Source organism: Palaemon carinicauda, chromosome 4 (assembly GCF_036898095.1).
Source record: "Palaemon carinicauda isolate YSFRI2023 chromosome 4, ASM3689809v2, whole genome shotgun sequence".
Lineage (NCBI taxonomy): Eukaryota > Metazoa > Arthropoda > Malacostraca > Decapoda > Palaemonidae > Palaemon > Palaemon carinicauda.
Genome location: NC_090728.1, coordinates 35,349,715 through 35,368,521, shown reverse-complemented (window position 1 = coordinate 35,368,521; position 18,807 = coordinate 35,349,715). Strand labels below are relative to the sequence as shown.

The following is an 18,807-nucleotide window of genomic DNA, read 5'->3' as shown; positions in this document are numbered from 1 at the left end:
CATCGAGCTTGTCCGCAAGTAGATACTTAACGACGAAAGGCCAAGGTGCCTGAGCTCGAGAGGAGGAAAGTACCCTTGATCTTCCTGTAGCTTCCTTGAACCAAACCTCGGGCCGTAACCGAGGAGGGAAAGAACCTGGTAAGCTCCCAGAGGAAGAGGTAAGCAGTCACCCCTTGTCCGATGGAGAAATCTTCAACGGAAAGCCCCCCCCCCGCCAAAAATCCTTCCAGGGCGGGAGAAGGAGAGAGTACTCGTGCAGGAGAGGGGACCCTCGAGACCGACCTCTTGGGAACCAACTTCGCCCTGGGGGAAGTCACCACGAAGTCCACTCCTCTCTTTCTCTTCAGCGTAGGAGAGACAGCCGCTGGTTTGTTACCCTGGCCGGTGAGTGCTGGTTTCATAACCCTCATTAACGCCCGTGCCAGCGGATCAAACCATGTCTGCTGCTCCAAGGACACAGAGTCCGAAATCCTCGCTAAGGTGAAAGGGATCGGGCGATCCTTTGGAGAGGACACGACGGTTCCTGCCTGAAAAGAAGGTGGGAAGAATGCTGTACTGACCTGTCTTCGTCCTGCACTACCAACCTGTGCTTGGATGGAGGTGATCCCGAGTGCCGCCTAGGAGCACGCGTCCCTGCTGCTACCACCGGCTGTGGAATTCGCCGCGAACTATGGTCGCGCGAGGGCGAACGGTCGCGCAAAGGCGAATGGTCGCGCGGGCGCGCAGGCGAGCGGTCGCGAGGGCGCGGGCGCGCAGGCGAGCGATCGCGCGGGCGCGCAGGCGAGCGGGCGCGCAGGCGAGCGATCGCGCGGGCGCGCAGGCGAGCGATCGCGCGGGCGCGCAGGCGAATGGGCGTGACGGCGAGGGATCGTGCTGTCGCGTAGGTGAAGAAGATCGCTGGCGGTAAGCGATGGCGAGCAGCATGTGTAGGTGAATGATCGCGTGAAAGGGTGCGATGGTGATCAGCATCCGAAAGAGGGCGATCGTTCAGGGTTGTGCGATGAGGAGCAGCATGCGTAAGCGGGCAATCGTTCAGGGTTGTGCGATGGCGAGCAGCATGCGCAGGTGAATGATCGCGTGAAAGGGTGCGATGGTGATCAGCATCCGCAAGAGGGCGATCGTTCAGGGTTGTGCGATGAGGAGCAGCATGCGTAAGCGGGCAATCGTTCAGGGTTGTGCGATGGCGAGCAGCATGCGCAGGTGAATGATCGCGTGAAAGGGTGCGATGGTGATCAGCATCTGCAGGAGGGCGATCGTTCAGGGTGGTGCGATGAGGAGCAGCATGCGTAAGCGGGCAATCGTTCAGGGTAGTGCGATGGCGAGCAGCATGCGCAGGTAAATGATCGCGTGAAAGGGTGCGATGGTGATCAGCATCCGCATGAGGGCGATCGTTCAGGATTGTGCGATGAGGAGCAGCATGCGTAGTTGAGGGTCGCGCGATGGCGATCAGCATCCGCAGTTGAGGGTCGCGCGATGGCGATCAGCATCCGCAGTTGAGGGTCGCGCGATGGCGATCAGCATCCGCAGTTGAGGGTCGCGCGATGGCGATCAGCATCCGCAGTTGAGGGTCGCGCGATGGCGATCAGCATCCGCAGTTGAGGGTCGCGCGATGGCGATCAGCATCCGCAGTTGAGGGTCGCGCGATGGCGATCAGCATCCGCAGTTGAGGGTCGCGCGATGGCGATCAGCATCCGCAGTTGAGGGTCGCGCGATGGCGATCAGCATCCGCAGTTGAGGGTCGCGCGATGGCGATCAGCATCCGCAGTTGAGGGTCGCGCGATGGCGATCAGCATCCGCAGTTGAGCTAGTAGCTGGCGAACCATGTTCCTTCAGAAGTGTTGGAGAACGTTAGCGTGCCAGCTGTAACACACGTGGGCGATCCGGAGATCGCTGGCGAGCTGATGATCGCTGACGAGCTGACGATCGCTGGCGAGCTGACGATCGCTGGCGAGCTGATGATCGCTGACGAGCTGATGATCGCTGACGAGCTGATGATCGCTGACGAGCAGAAGGCTACGCGTGGAAGCCTGCGCAAAGAAGAAGAGTCCTTGACCCCGACCTGAACCGAAGTTCTAGATCGCGAGGGCGAACGTGGGCGCACAGGGCACGTAACAGGAACCGCAGGGAAGATCATCTTGAAAGCGCTGACGAACAGGAGAGCGCTGACGAACAGAAGGGCGCGCAGGGAAACCCTGACACGCAAGGGAAGAACCCCCGTGGGGGCAACCCTTTGCCCCGAAGGGATCGTTGTCCGCCGGGAGACTGATGTCCGTCGGAAGACCGCTGTCCGTCGGGAAGACCGTTGTCCGTCGGGAAGACCGTTGCCCGTCGGAAGACGAGATTAGACTGCTGTCCATCTGCACCAAGACGGAAGATTGAGAAAAAGAAGTTGTAGGCTGCAAACGGAGATTCAAAAAGGCGCCTCAAGCACCCTTATAGGGAGATGAGAGGCCCTTACGACGAGGCGGACGGAGGGCCTTACGGCGAGGGAGGCCAACAGCAACAGCAACAGAAGAAACCTCCGAAGAGGAGTCTCTATGAGTGTACTCTCTCGCGAACGAAAGAGAAACACTTCGTGGAAGAGACTGGTCAGCCAGTGACCTAAAAGGGGCAATCCTCCGAAGAGGAGCTCCTGCAGTTGCCCAGCCCCTTGAGCGAAACTGCAGGTGCGACCGCTCAGCACCAAGAGCATAGTCGCACGAAAAAAAGGCAAGAGAAGAACCCCCCAAAAGAGGAAAAGCTCAAGCCTGGACAGGAAAAAACTTCCCTCGGAAGGAAAGTTATCCGCCCAAGGAGGCAAGCCTCCTGACTGTTCTAAAATGAACTGGAGAGCTGTCCGTCGACACGGGAGTACTACCAGTAGAAGGAGACACGCCCCTGACGACAATACAAGGGGGGAGGCAGCAACAGCCGAATCCCCAGGACTCAACCAGACAGCTCACACCGTTGCTATATTACAGAAACGAACTAGATCGGTAACTGTAAAAAAAAATAAAACAAATAATATTAGTACACATTCATTCCCCCGGGAAGGCTCCGAAGAGGAATCCCGAGGAAAAGGAACAAGAATTACACAACAGGCACGTGCCCTCACAACCACTTACACTCGCGGAAGGAGAGCTGTAACCAAAACAGAATTATAACAATTATAATTATGTAACTATGTAATTATGTAATTTAAAAATGAATGAACACTAAAGAAAAAACGAAAACCCCGAAAGGAATCGTTCTACAAGCTGAAAAATTAACAACTACAATTAGATTCATAAACTAATTGAGACAAAATGTACGGCGTAGCAACCCCACCCACACGGGAAGGAAGCTACAAGGGCGTAGTAAAACATAGTAAAAGGGTGAACGACCTCAAGAGAGAGAGAGAGAGAAAGACCGAAGTCAAACTCGATCGCAACCCATAAAATTAGGCCGTGGTGGCCTAACTGCCGAGGCCTCCACGTAGATATCGTACACTACACACACACATCTGAAAAGGAAACTTACTTATTTCTATACTCAAATATATATACAAACATGAAAACATGTTTACATATATATTGAGTAAAAGAAAAGTAAGCGATTAAGTAAAGACAAAACAGACAATGGCTGCCAAGCGAGGACCAAGACAGAGACGTCTGTCACAGTCCGAGCCAAAAGTGAAAGTGAGTATTCACCTGTGTGTGAGGGGGAGGAGGGGTAGCTAGCTACCACTCCCCTACCCCCCCGCTAACTAGCGCGGGGGTAATACACCCTCGTTAAATTCTAATGGCTCGCCATTTCAGCTACGCTAAAAGTAATAACCCTTTGTAAATAGCGTGGTTTGTATTTCGGTTACGGAACAAACACATATTAAACAATCTCACCAACCATTCAAGTAGAGTCACACACCCCCCTCCCCCCCTCCTTCAACATCTCAGCTCTCACACCATCCATACCAGATGCTTTTCCTACTCTCGTTTCATCTAGTGCTCTCCTCACTTCATCTATTGTAATCTCTCTCTCATTCTCATCTCCCATCACTGGCACCTCAACACCTGCAACAGCAATTATATCTGCCTCCCTATTATCCTCAACATTCAGTAAACTTTCAAAATATTCCGCCCATCTTTTCCTTGCCTCCTCTCCTTTTAACAACCTTCCATTTCCATCTTTCACTGTCTCTGTTATTCTTGAGCCAGCCTTCCTTACTCTCTTCACTTCTTTCCAAAACTTTTTCTTATTCTCTTCATATGAATGACCTAATCCCTGACCCCACCTCAGGTCAGCTGCCCTCTTTGCCTCACGTACCTTGCGCTTTACTTCCACATTTTTCTTTTTATATTTTTCATACTTCTCTATACTATTACTCTGCAGGGAATATATAAACATATTCTATCTACAAGTAATATGGGGCATACCTGCAGTGGAGGAGTTCCAGTCGACAGAGCCTTCAGATACTGTGCCCCAAGATGGGGGAAGAGGAAAAGAAAAGATCGGTCAGACCTTTTCATTCATCCCAGACTAACACTGTAACCTCTGCCCTTGAATGACTGCTAATAGTTCTGTGAGGAGCTAAGGTAGCTATACCACTTGCTGTGCTGCTACTACACAAGGCCTATCGAAAACGAGTCTAGGGACCTTGGTGTTACGTCTTGCAGTGAAAGTAGATTGTTTCTTCCATACACCTACATGTACAGTATAGCTACATCACAAAAAGGATTTCTTGAACACCAGGAACGTACTTATGTCCCTGATGTCATGAACTCTAGGTCATACCCCATGTTGTCGAAGAGGGGAAGGATTAATGGCACAGTCGATGACCCGGATGATCCACAAGAACGTGTTCCTCGTCACCCTCTTCTTGTCCCTGCTCATACTAAGAAACACGTTCTTGATCTGTGGCCGAGTCCCTAGAGTTCGTTTAAGAGGTACCCTAGCACTATCACAGGACACAAAAGCAGCCACTAAGGATCATCGGTTCGGAATGTGAGTCTTATCAATGAACACAGGGACAAAGCTGAAAATAACTTTGCCTCATCCCATTGAATGGGTGGCAACGTGGGAGAAACCATGCAACTTGCTAACCCTCTTGCGGAGCTTACACCGAAGCCCAACATAGCAGCTCGTAAGTGTTTCAGGTAATTAGGGACTTTGAAAACATTCCACAAAGGTGGTCTCACTACTGACAAAGGGTAAGTCCTTTCAAAACACCATATGTACATGGACAGTTCTACCGAAGAGGAAATTTCAACCCCTTTCAGTCTAAAGACTTGGCTTAAGGCTGAGCTATAGCTTTTAATGCTGCGACTGAGCTGAGTTTTCCTCTCAGAGATAAGGTATTCAGCGATTAGGGGTATAGTGGTTCTGAGTGGAAAGACACCCGTTCCACTACACTAACCACAAAAGATTGCCTATTTTTCCTGGTAGACTGAGGTCGAGGACCTCCTGGGGTAATCAGAGAGGAGATGCTGGAAGATAAGAAGTTGCATGGATCCCATTTTTAATGGTAAATCTGAGCATTTGGTTTGTGCAGCAAGTCATAGAAAGGAAAAAGCTCCCTTGGAACCTCTATCAGCAGCAGAAGATAGTTAAGGTACCTTTCAGCATGTTGCTATCCATGATGTGGATAGCTCCTAACCACATCATGGCTAGGATACTTGCAGATCTTACCCCGTTGAGGAGGTTCCTCATTGGGCAGAACGGGGGAACACGGAGACATCTCGGTTGCCCCACACAAGTTGGAAGGCATCCTGAAGTGCAGCCTGTGGATCTGGTACTGGCGAACAGTACACCAGAAGCTTCCAGTTGACAGATGTCAAGAAAAGGTCTATTGGCAGTGAACCCTATAAAGTCCTCACTTTGTTTGCTATCCAAGGGTAAAAAGACCCCTCAAAACCAACTTTTCAAGTCTTCCTGCTCAAATTTGTCTGCCAAGATGTTCTTTTTGCCAGGTATGAACCAGGCCTGACATGGAGATAAAATTTTCCTTTGTCCATGATGGGATTTCGACGGATAGTTGGCTGTGAAATAGTACAGTCGTGTTGTCATTCAGAGTAACCTGAGAGGAGCTGTTGGAAATACTGAACAGCAAGATAAGTTGCTTTCAACTCCAGGTTTCTGTAGCATTGCCGATCTGACTCATACAACAGCCTGGAGCCCATGTGCTGCAGCAGGTGAGCGTTAATCCCCACTCCACTTTTGATGCATCCGTGAAGAGTATCAAATTGGGAGATACTTCGAATTCAGGATCAATCAATTCAGGTCTTTTCTTTGCTCCGATCTCCCCGGAATGAGCATTCTAGAAGGATGGGGATCCCTGTCCTGAGACCAAAAGGTCTTCAGCTGCCACTGAAGTCACCACATGTGAAGGCTACTGTTGGGCACTCGACGCTCTACCGAGTCTGGATCATGAGGTATTGAGAGATAGCTTGTTTCAAGCAACACTCAGGTGTGAAAATAGCTTTCACTTTTGGCATCACCCAGCTAACAAGTGCGAGGAGTTGAGAGATCACTTGCTTCAAGTAAATCTCACATGTGAAAGGATAGCTTCCACCTTTGGCACTGTAATCCATGCTCGCGGTGAGGTTGGATTGTGAGGCATTGATAGATCACTTGTACAAGTGAAAAGATAGCTTTCACCTTTGGTGCTACGATTCAGGCTCGTTGTGAGCTTGGATCGCCTGGTGTTGAGAGATTGCTTGAACAAGCAAAACTCTCATGTGAAAGAACAGCTTTCCCCTTAGGCACTATCAGCCAGCTGAGACAGCTTGCCAAGATCCTCAGGGAGCTCTGAAGAACTAGAGTGCTCTTGCGTTGGAAAACAAGGACACTTCTGAGCTGCCTGGATAGATAAACTACCAGGTTAGAATAGCAGATCACGGTAGCAACTGCATCCGCTGAAAACCCCAAAGGGTCAGCAAGGTCAGAGAGAGATTATGGCAAAGCATATTTTGCAAGTAAAAAGCTAGCTTCCATTTGACTGTACTGAGGGTGTTGAGAGGTAGCTTATTAAGCAACCTCCAAAATATCTAAAGGTGATTTGTTTGCCGACAAGTCAAGCAGTCGGATTGCGAAGCAACCGGCTTCCCACAAGTGAGGATGAAAACGTTGAATCAACACACTCGCTAGCACGTGTGTCTTAGACAAGGAAGGCCAAGAACTTGAAAGACCTTGAGCCAGGAACCAACGTCTGAAGATCGACCAAGCTTGTAACTCGGCGAGCAGATATGCATCTGGCTAGAACCAAGTGTCAGAGACCCAGGAAGAGAAACCTTCCTACCTGGAGAACCTCCTTACAGCCTCCCTGCAAGATGACGAGGCACGGAGACCCTGGAGAAACGGGAAAAATGGGCTTACAGAGAAACCGCTCTAGAGGTTCCAAGAGGATACCCAAAAGGATGGAAAACCACTCCGATGACAAAAAGAGGCAAAGACAGGAGACAGGGCACCCTACCTCCAAGAAGTCGGCCTCTACAAGAGAGACCGGAGGAAAGGAGAAAGCTTACAGCTGTTCTCCAGTCTTCCAAAAAAGCGTTAGAACTAACACTCTGGGGATCCAGAAAAGGAGCAAACACACTGAAATGATCAAAAGGAAAGCAATTAGTAATTCAACAACCAAGACAACGAATGAAGCTGCGTACATTTGTACCCAACTGTAGCTGACGTCAAAGTGAGGGTCACTCTGTTTACTGGGTGGGCAGGCTTACCCACCAGCCAGCAATCAACGATGTTTACCATGTTAAAAGTCTATCGGCTGTTTCAGCTTCAACTATGTTAAATTCCTATTAAAGATCAAAGTTTTATTACGAGTAGGAACAAATCCAATCTATAGTCACTTACATGCTTCACTGTAGGCAATTCTCACAACTGCATATGGACCATCATCTTGTGGTACTGGAGTAACATCAGCCCATTCTTCCCGATCCCTATAGAACACCCATGGTTCTTCAATATCATTGGATCCCATGACCACAGCTCTGAAATTCGTTAAAAAAGATTTAGTATATGCCTAATACATCGTAAAAATTCATACATATATACAGTAAAGAGAAAATAGAGATTGGATTCATTTAGAAAAAAAAAATTGTTTGTGTGTGTGTGTGTGTGTGTGTGTACTGTTAATCAATCTAAAAAATAAATGGCAAAATTAAACTTCACCTTTCCAGCAGGATTGAACTTGTCTTTCAAGTTACTAGCTTTACTGACCAAGCCATGGGAGAAAACTTTTTATCCTGTACAGAAAGCAGTTCCACTTATGTGCCAACCTGCTGTTTGACACCTATACAATCGCATATAAACCTCTTGCACACACCAGCATTGATGATATTTTAAAGAGCGATTTTGTGATTTGAAAGAATTGTAATTCAAAAGAGAAATAAATGAGAGGATTTGAACTTGAGGTCTTACTAATAGCTTATAACTTGACCAGCCCTGCTAGTGTAAAACAAACTCTTCATCCTGTTTGGAAATCAGAGCTGAATGTATTACGACCTGTTGCTTACCTTAAGTTTACCTTCATGGTAATATCTCTTGCACACTAGTATGGAGTTTCCTGTGATATATATGAATAATAATCCTTTCTGGTTTTAATCCTTTGTAAGTTTTTGGATGTTTCAACCACTCTCGCTGATCGCTTAGGCGATGACCCACATAGCAATGGTAACTTTCAATTTACATCACACTGTTAATATCAACATACAGAACTCTTACCATTCTTTAATTAATGGACGAGCCTCCTTTGCAATGTTGCAGTCAGAAAGATTAAACAAGAAAACAAAACCCTAAAAAAAAGTTAACAGTAAAAATTGACAAAATATTACAAATCTGTTGAAGTAATTTGTATTTTTCCTGACTATATAACCCCGATTCCTTTAATAGAAGTATAATTTGGGCTTAGCTGGAATAGCAGTTAAATTTCTAATGAGTTAATAGTAGTTACTGGTAGGTAGAAGGTGAGCCAGGTCTACCCAACGGTTAGCTTTGCAATCCCTTTTGACCTTCAGTCCTGGATCTTGGGAAGTGGTTCAAGTCGGGAAGAGCAACTTGAAGGACTCGGATTTGTTTACTTAGGATAAATAACAGATTTTGAGCGAAGCGAAAAATCTATTTTTGGGTGAGATAGCTATGTCGTCCTGATGGAAGTTCCTATAAGTAGCTTCCTAAGGGATATATGTACTACAGTGATATTCCCAGAGAATTTTACCTTTAGGTATCCAGAATTCTAACTCCTGGCGCAAATATCCTTAAATTTCTCACAAGGATATCGCATAATATCAGAGGACGTATTCTTGACACGGCGCATAGCAATCTGCACCCCTAATAGCATTTACGCTTCGAGGGGGAAGTGGCAGAATAGAAGGGGAGCCGTAGCAAGGTTACCCTAGTTCTCATATCACCATTGAGTATCACAACAGCGCCATATCCAAGATGGCGAACATTCCTTGTAGCATTGAGCATGGTGCTACAGATACAGTAGAAAAGAAGGGTGGGTCCATCAGGACGACATGGCTATCTCACCCAAAAAAAGATTTTTCGCTTCACTCAAAATCGGTTTTTTGGGCTCAAGCCATATCGTCCTGATGGAAGCATGCCAGAGCATTAATGTATCTGTGGATTTTCATCAGTGCCCTAACCTTGGGACAACATTTCTATGGTCATTCGGACCAATTGAGACAAATGATGTTACCGTTATCCGTCATCATCACTAATCATAAACAGTGTTAGTGCTTCCTGCCCCCTACAGGGAAGGGTCATTCTAGACAGTAGAAAAGGGGCCTCAAGGTTAGCATATATTGTATGAACAAACATAAGTATAGATTGAATATACAAACAGTCTCATAATTTGTATATTTTGCCGAATCAGTATCAGTGTCTCTTATATCTATTGTTTGTGAGCATACAACTATTGGAAGAATACTTAGTTTAGTAAGCCAAAGAACTCTGGCATTTTATACAGGCAATTGTCGGGCGAATTAGGACGCAATACATTTTAATAGACATTTATTCCTAATAAATGACTAAATGAATTAACCAGTAAAACAAATGTATCATGATAATGGAATTATTCACGTAACGTATACAGAAATTATATTTCTTTCTTGAAAGGGAAAGGAATGATGAGTGCCACTCTCAGATTGAAGAAAAAATTTATAATAAAATTTCTCTTCATAATTTCTGTACCGGTTACATTCTATCGACACTGTGTACTACGTACACACGGCACTAGTGCTATCTGTATAATTCCACACCTGGGATTTTGAACAGAGTTAGTGTCACCATTCAAAGGAGGTCACACTAAAAGTGATGACCCCTTCTCCCTTTAATTGACAGTCCCAGTCAAATAGCTGTTCATTGCAGAATTAGACGGCAGGTTTTAATACACTACCTGCCGCCACCACATAATGCTTCAGTTCATGGACCTGCTTAGCATAGTGTTTGTAGAAGACCAAGAGATGGGCTTTGGTGGTGCTGCAGGCCTAAGCCTTGCACAAGCCTTCGGAATCTTATTAAAGATTTCATTCGCCAGATCCACTTGAAAGGCATAAAGAGGTCTAGTCAAGGCTGACTTGCACGTACTAATCGTGTTGGCCGCCAGACCTTGATTATGAAGGTGGACAAAGAAGGACAGACAGAAGTTCTTTGAAATTTCTTTCGGTTCTTTTGCTTTAACAAACGCAACCCACTTTTTTCAAGAAGACTCATATTGTCTTCTAGTTGACTTAGACTTGTATTCTTCTAGGAATTCTATATTGCCTTCTGAGAGCCCAAATATTTCCCTAAGCGCTAGGGCAAGAAAATCATGAAATGAAGGGTTCGGATTCTCAGTGATAAAACGAAGGCAATTAACTTCTGAACCTTCTGAAATACAGGTAGACCTATGTTCAGAACTAGGGCCAGCCTCACCTTCAGTTCCTTCACTAAAGAGGACAGATTGCTCTTGGGCTACTTGGGAGCCACTAGAGCTACTCCCCCCTGGAAGGATCTCAGCATGTTGAGGACATTCAGCAGGTGATTGGATGGGATGAACCGGAATACCTCAGTCCATCCCTTCCAAACGAGAGACATGATGTCTGTTAACTCCACTAGAGGATCCTCGTATGGGGCTAAATATCGAGGTAGTTTCTTGATGATGCTCGTGATGAAGAGTGATCAAAGGTGTGGGGGTTGCTTTTGTGTGCATCCCCCCACAGAATAAGGGGGAAGACAAAAGGCGGCACCCTCTTTCCCTACCGTATGCTCAGTCTGAACGAGAGTTGTTAGAACTGCTGTTTATTCCCACAATAATAAAACTCTCAGAACTCACTCACTCCTTGCACAAAACTTCACTTTGCAAAGATGAAAGATGTGAAAAAACCTATACTAAAAACCAAGCACTCCCATGGTTGCGGCCTCCAATGTTTCTTTCTGCTAAGGGACAACTCTTGGTACTCACGCAAAGCGAAACGTTCCTGGGACTCGTAATGTTTCTCCCATGGGGAGAAAACCAAACTTTATGGACTACCGACGACGTATAATCCTTTTTTGAAAAGACGATTTGGCAAAGATGCAGTGGGGAAAGAGAAGAACTAGAAGTTCATCTTCTCTTAAAGTCGTGTTGCCAAAGACGACACTCACAGGGAAAAGAATACAACTGCCAGGAATACTCTTCTTCTGAAGGAGTGCCACCGTAAACCAAGGCCAACTTCCTTAGGATCATGTAGTCATCGTCGATGTCGGACACATGTACAGTATGAACAATAGGAGAGCAACAGACATGCCACATGTTGATTATCAGTAGGTAACCCAGAAACTGTAACACAAATACAATTAACAGGGACCATTGCATTTCTTTGCTTCCAAAATCCCTCTAACATGACTAATAAGGAGTGATTCAAACTGAAAGTAAAAGCAAAACATTAAAGCGGTCAGATTTGGACACCAAACAATACGTAAGTAATCGTAAGTGGATGAAATCAAAGTAGAGGTTGCTCTACCCATCAGGTGGGCAGGGTTGCCCTATCACCTGGTAACCAACAATGTTTTCTTTGTTAAAAGTTTATGGCCGTTCCAGCATCACTGAGGTCATACTCAAATTAAAGGTTGATGGGAGCCTTTGTAGTTCGTTGGGACAAATTGAAGATGCCCAATTAAAAGTGAAACGCACACAAGAACACCACCTAACCTGAGGTATCCCCGCCTAACCTAACTTAGGAGCTGTATCCTTACCATCTTAACTACCAAAAAGGCTACATCCCCTGTGACTGTCCTTTTACTACCGTATCTTTATCATACCCTGTCCCAACGAACTACTTTCGGTGTTATTATAGTTACCAGGTTACCAACAAGAAAAGTTTTCCTAATAAAAAAAAAAAGGTTTTTCTTATAGAGAAAAGCCCGTTTTCTTAGAAAATGGCACTTATTTTCTCAGCAAATAAATACATAGCGAAATATATATATATATCTATATCCATTGATAACAGGGGATCCCAAGGGGGAACCCGGGGTTTTGGGTACGGAAAACAGTATATAATGATAAAACAAATATTTTTTTATCTTACATTTTCTTGGACGTATAATAAATCCAAGGAAAACTGCACAAATTATCTATATCCTATACCACTGGTAGATTTTCTTTGTTTGTTGACATTCTATGAAGCTGTTGTATTCTCTCCCGTTGGTTCGTAGGTACAGTATATGCGTGTTAATCAGTTTTAGAGCTTCTGCGCATAAACCCGGCCCTCCTTTATTTTGACCAATAGAATTACTCGCTTCCTTACAAGTCCTTTTCATTTTTACCCGCGACATTCAAGTACTGTATTTGACCCTTCTAATACCGTATGAATGTATTCGTTGTTGCAACACCCACGTGTACATATTTCCTTTTACTCACGCGTTGAGGTATACTACAAGACTTGACACTCTTAATACCGTTGGTATGTATTAGTTGATGTAATACCCACATGTATATTTTTCATTTTCTCAAGTTTAAAGACATTTCCTTCGTTATTACGACATTTTGATGTCTTCCCATAAAATAATATTAATTCTTTCCTTCACTTCATCTTACTAATTGGTCATAATTTCTGTTTTTTTCCTGTTATTGTCATATTACATTCAGTTTTCACACAACAAATACTTTCTCTGAACGAGTTTATCCTTCATTTACTTTACAGACACTGTACTGTTACATTGATGTTTCCGTTAACCAATCACGTACCCGTACATATGGAAACTCATATATGGGGGTTATATTTCCCCCTTCCTTTGTTATCACTTCAAGTGCTTCCCTTCAGTCCTTTCCAAATCCTTTCTATGTTTGTCACCAATTGTAGTTAATGTGTTTCTAAAAGCACATACAGTAATGTCATAACACAAAAATTACAGTGCCCAAAGTGTCATACTTGGTTATCTTACAGGGAACACTTTGACGGGCCGATCATAATGTAAGTCATTAATTTGCTTTTATTGAATTTTAGGGTCTGTGATTTTTAGATTTACAAAAACCTGTCGAATAATTATCAAGAAATAAGAACATATTAGGGGGGAGGGTGCGTGCGCAGCTCGGCATGTACCACTTGCCAGTACATAGGAGCTTGATGTTTTTCTTTTTTTCGCGAGTAGAGTGAGCGCACAGCAAAGCAAGAAATATTAGATTTTCTAAAAAAAATATACCGGGAATAATTACCTAACAAATAATGATCAATCATTGATGTGAGTATGCACAGCTCAACATTACTGCTTGCCAGTACGTATGGTGCTTGATGTTTTTATTTCTTCGCGAGCGAAGGGAGCGCACGGCGAAGCAAGAACCATTAGATTTTCTAAAAATATACCATTAGAATTAGGGTAAAGCATTCTGACCAGAAAATATGTCTTCCTGTAGTAAATACTGTGATTTAACAGAATATGAATTAATTTCCATTATACCAGTTTTAGTGGGTGTGTAGTGGGGACCAAAGTAGTTGAAATGGTTTTCCTGTTTATTGGCCATTGAAATGAAGGTCAAATTTGGTTAAGAACATTATTTACTACAGGAAAAAATATACTCAATGTTTGAAATGTTGACCTGTCCGTAACTATAAGTTTACTCTACATTCAACCCAAAACCTATTTCACAGGAAAAAACAGTGATATGATCTAAACAAAGGTTCCTCACCCAACCTAACCTAAGAAGCTTTATCATCGAGAAACAACACCTCGCTCCAAGCAACATCCAAATAGGATGCTGGGTAAAATTGCATAATTAACTGGTAATCCTTTCGGGGTGTATGTATGATAGCGGCCACCTGTATGTATGATTACGTCTGACTTAGAATACGGCAGTGTAAGCGGGGTTGCAGGGGGCATTAGCCGGCCCCCTTTGGGCAAGTAGGTAAGGACATAGCTTGTAGGTTAGGTTAGGGGGGGGGGGAAGTTATGGTCAATTGATGTCCATATTTTGTACACGGGAGAGGAACTGGCCGCCGATATACAAAGACTTCATCCTTTCAGTGTCATAACCAATATAGTAATCTTACGGACCAGCACCATAACAAATATCTGTTATTCTGTACTCGGTAAAGTTATACTGTATTACAGGGTATCAAGGTTACATTACCCTGTAATACAGTACAATAATACACTGTAAACTACTATTCCGTACACGGTAATTACCATGACGAATCCAAACTAACCTACCAGTTCCTCTAACCTATAGGATTAGCCTAAATAGTTTGAATTACGTTACCCAGAGGTTACTTGGATGGTTTTTAGAAAGTATAAGCTTTTACTGACATTACTATGTACAGTAATCAGTACTATATACTATACAGTACTTTATAATCAATTATTTTTAATTTTCAACAAACCGCTACGATATGGTAGACTTGGTTGGGTTTTAAAACACTAGTTGCCGCTTAATTTATTACCTTTTCGAACATTGTATGGTTACTATGATTATATTAATATTAATATTGTTTACTCAAAGTAACATATACTAGATTATAACTTAATAAACTTTAAATACCTCAAAGATATGTCGGATATCGGCTAAGATGATGGTGGTTGGTTCAGTGTTTGTGTCTGAAAGTATAACCTCTGTATCGGCACCTCTATTACACCTGTCTTCATTCAAAGGGCGTTTTACTTTACTTACTTTAAGGGCTAATTTTCAGGTCCTGTACAGCAGAGGAACCTTACTTTTAATACAGTTTTCATATTATAGAGATCCCATACTTGATTTTAAAAAGTCATACCATCTGAAAAAAAAAAAAAACATAAAAAAAAACAATTTCTTTTCTCTTGTTTATCACATGCTGTAAAATGTTCGTCTATCTTCTGCCTTGTAACATATATTTTGATTACTTCATTGAGGAATTTAATTATGTTCTTACCAGTGTTAAAGAATAAGTAACATATATAGAGATAAAACTAAATTACAATCTATCTATCTATCTATCTATCTATCTATATATATATATATATATATATATATATATATATATATATATATATATATCTATATCTATATCTATATCTATATATATATATATATATATATATATATATATATATATATATATATATATATATATATATATATGTATGTATGTGTGTATGTGTGTGTGTGTGTGTGTGTAGGTCTTTAGAATTAGATTTTAGTGAGGGATTAAAAAAAATCAGACAATGGCTAGGTTAAGTAAAATTTGGAAATCAAATCACCTGAAATTACATAAAAAAAATCAGACTATATATCAGTTTAGTGAGATATTTGTTACTGTATCGACATAACTCATGGTATGACAATGGAGCAATCTCCAACAGATTTAGTAGATTCGAGAACAAAGTCCTCAGAGGGATATTGGGGGTTAAATGACAGGACAGGATTAGAAATGAAACTATATGAGAAATTACTCGAGTACTGTATGTGGATGAGATCATGGTGAAGGGTAGCTGGAGATGGGTTGGGCATGTTCTTCACAATCTCCAAGAGGGATTAGTTCACCAAACGTTTAACTGGGCTCCACAAGGCGCTAGAAGAGTTGGAAGACCCAGGGCTACATGGCTGAGGACTATGAAGCGTGAAGTAGGTGATGACCGGAGAAGTATTGAATTAAAAGCTTAAGATAGAGATGAGTGGCGAAATCTAACCGAGACCCTTTGCGTCAATGGGCGTAGGGGATGATGTTGATAATGACGGTATATATATATATATATATATATATATATATATATATATATATATATATATATATATATATATATATACACACACACACACATATATATATATATACAGTATATATATATATATATATATATATATATATATATATATATATATATATATATATATATATATATACTTGTTTCCCACCGTTTACGTTACATTAAGAGGTCGGTTGCCTGATGCACTCTCCCCAATGCCTACTATCAAAGGCAAACTCTTCCACCAACCTCTTCTCTCCATATCATCCTTCACCTTATCTCGCTATCTAATTTTCTGGCCCCCTCTTGATCTTCTCCCCCTAACAGGTTCCTCCCAAGTCCTCTTCACTTCCTCCTCACCGTCTATAATCAACACATGCCTACACCATCTCAGTCATGTCATTCTTATCACCTCTAGAAACTTTACTACACTTGTGATTCTTCTTTTTTAGAATTTTCTAATCTTTGAAGCAGTGATATTCAGATGATCCACAAATCGCTCTCATCTCTGTTCTCTCAAGCTTTACTCCCTCTTTTCGTCTTAGATCGTGTTTCCGATCTATACATTAACATTGGTCTTATTACTGTGCTATAGATCTTTATATTTAGCTTGGTTGACATTTTGTTAACACATACCAGTTGTGCTACCTCCCTTCACTTCCCCCAAGCTGATTTTACCATATTCTCAACATCAGCCGCACGCCCTCCATCCTGACTTGTAGTAGATCCATTGTTCTACCGATTTTATAAGCGAACCTCTACTTTCATGTATGATTATCCTGTCCATGCCTTTCTTACTGCTCAGCATGGTTTCAGACTAATCCACATTTACTCTCGTCACCCTCTCTATAATCTCTTGCCACTCTACAATCCTTCTCTGTAAGTCGTCCTCATTTTTAGTAGCCTTTATGAAATTACCTGCATATCTTTTTTTTATTAGCTTTACTAACTTGTTTTTTTTTTTTCTTCATTTAAATTGTCAAGGTGCCTGTGGTCCTGCATATATGGATAAAAGACTAAGGAGTATCGATAGAAGGTATTTAATTGGTAGAAAGAAGAGGGCCAAAGAAAGCCAAAGCAGAGAAATAGGAAGTGGCATTAGATAAATATATTAGTAAAACTATAAAAGAAAAGTACTGGAAGTAGGAGGATTTACAATACAGTGACGTTGACGATACCAAAGAAAAACTAGTCGGAAGAATAGGCTGAAGAAATTATGGAGAATAATCAAAGGAGGATCTTATTAACTGAAAGTGAAATCTGCCTTTTTTAGTGCTAAATATAACAAATAAGGAGCTTTTCTCTTCACACGTCTGTTGGTACCTTTGACGAAAGGCAAGATGGAATTAAAAATGTGTAGGTCCTGTAGATTTAACAGAGGATCCTGCACCATGGCCAGATATTATGTCACAGAGTCATGGTTTACTTATGCACAAGAGCCTTTTGAAATTGTAGAAGAATTTTTCCCAATGAAAAAGTGGATCACGTTTTTCAAATATCTGAGTAAAAAAATCGGCCAAATAATGAAATTGTAGAATTCCACGGTCAATTTACTCTTCATGAGTGATAATCCCTTGTTCATACTGCAAGCTTATTTATAACCTAAAAAAAGACAAAGGCAAAAATCCAAGTAAGACTAGTTAGCTTTTAGAAAAAAGAAGAAGATAATTTTCAAGTTATGCTCAGTTACTGTGAACCGCAGCAATAAGTATAAAAAAACTATTGATGAATGAGTATAAAACCATTAAGACAAGGAAAAGAATGCTGGTACCAATTATTTGAACGACTGTTAGTTACACTAGGTTTTAATTCTTGACCAAAAGACACTTGCCATTTTTGGTATCTGAGAATCTCATAGGAACCCCACGTAATGGAAATTTTCTTGGAGCTGCCAAGAAAGTTTGATTTGATAATGTAAGAAGCTTTATTTATATAGCACAATGGACAGTCATAAACACGTGATATAGTAGGCTAATTATGTACTTTTGGAATCAATTTATAAATTTTGTTTACTTGTAGTAACATGCATGGAATGTTAGTCTAAATGTAGTTTAGATCTGTTTGGTCCATTGAATCTCATGCAATTTTATTTTTTTTATTGTTTTTCATTCTACTATTGGGTAATAGCCCACAACCGACTTCACTTTTAAATCTATGATTTTAAGAACTTTAGCTGAAAACCTGGGACCAAAGAATATTGCCCCAACGTTGTTCCTGCACATCCTAGGGCCAACCATGTCTCAGACTTTATCTTTTTGTAGTCAATTACACTACACCATTAACTTACTTAGCTCAGGAATAGTTTTCGAGAAACTATTAAAATATAAAGTGCAACAAGAAAAACCTCTAGAATCTGCCGACTAAATAAGCGAGTGAATTAATTGAATTAACCATTGACTTCAGAAGCTCTGAGAAGGTAAAATATCCAAGAAGTAACCATCTCAAGGATAACCAGAGTGCTTTGCCCTTATTCTGAGATACTAGTAGCAAGGTCAACAAAATGGTTGCTTATGTAAGCAGTGCAGAAGTCATTAACTTACACAGGAATCAGGAAAGAATAGCCTAGCACCAATGAAAGAGAAGTCCATACCTAAATTAGAATTGACTGCACTGCTTGTGAGAAACAGGATAGGTTTGTACAGGACTCAAGGGGTCACTGGGGTAATTTTT

General features: G+C 42.3%; 1 protein-coding gene across 2 annotated transcripts in view; it reads right to left on the bottom strand.

Annotated features, from left to right (window-relative positions):
- The window catches only part of Fnta (farnesyl transferase alpha), a 239,746-nt gene that overhangs the window by 83,936 nt on the left and 137,003 nt on the right, over positions 1-18,807 (bottom strand). Inside the window, exons 1-2 of one of the 2 annotated variants that reach the window (XM_068372163.1) lie at positions 14,957-15,071; positions 7,813-7,949 (exon numbers count right to left, since the gene is read on the bottom strand). In XM_068372163.1, coding sequence (XP_068228264.1) covers positions 7,813-7,939 — 127 coding nt within the window. In that variant the 5' untranslated portion in view covers positions 7,940-7,949; positions 14,957-15,071. Of the gene's footprint in view, positions 1-7,812; positions 7,950-14,956; positions 15,072-18,807 lie in introns of those variants that run through there. The other variant, XM_068372164.1, reaches the window with a different exon arrangement.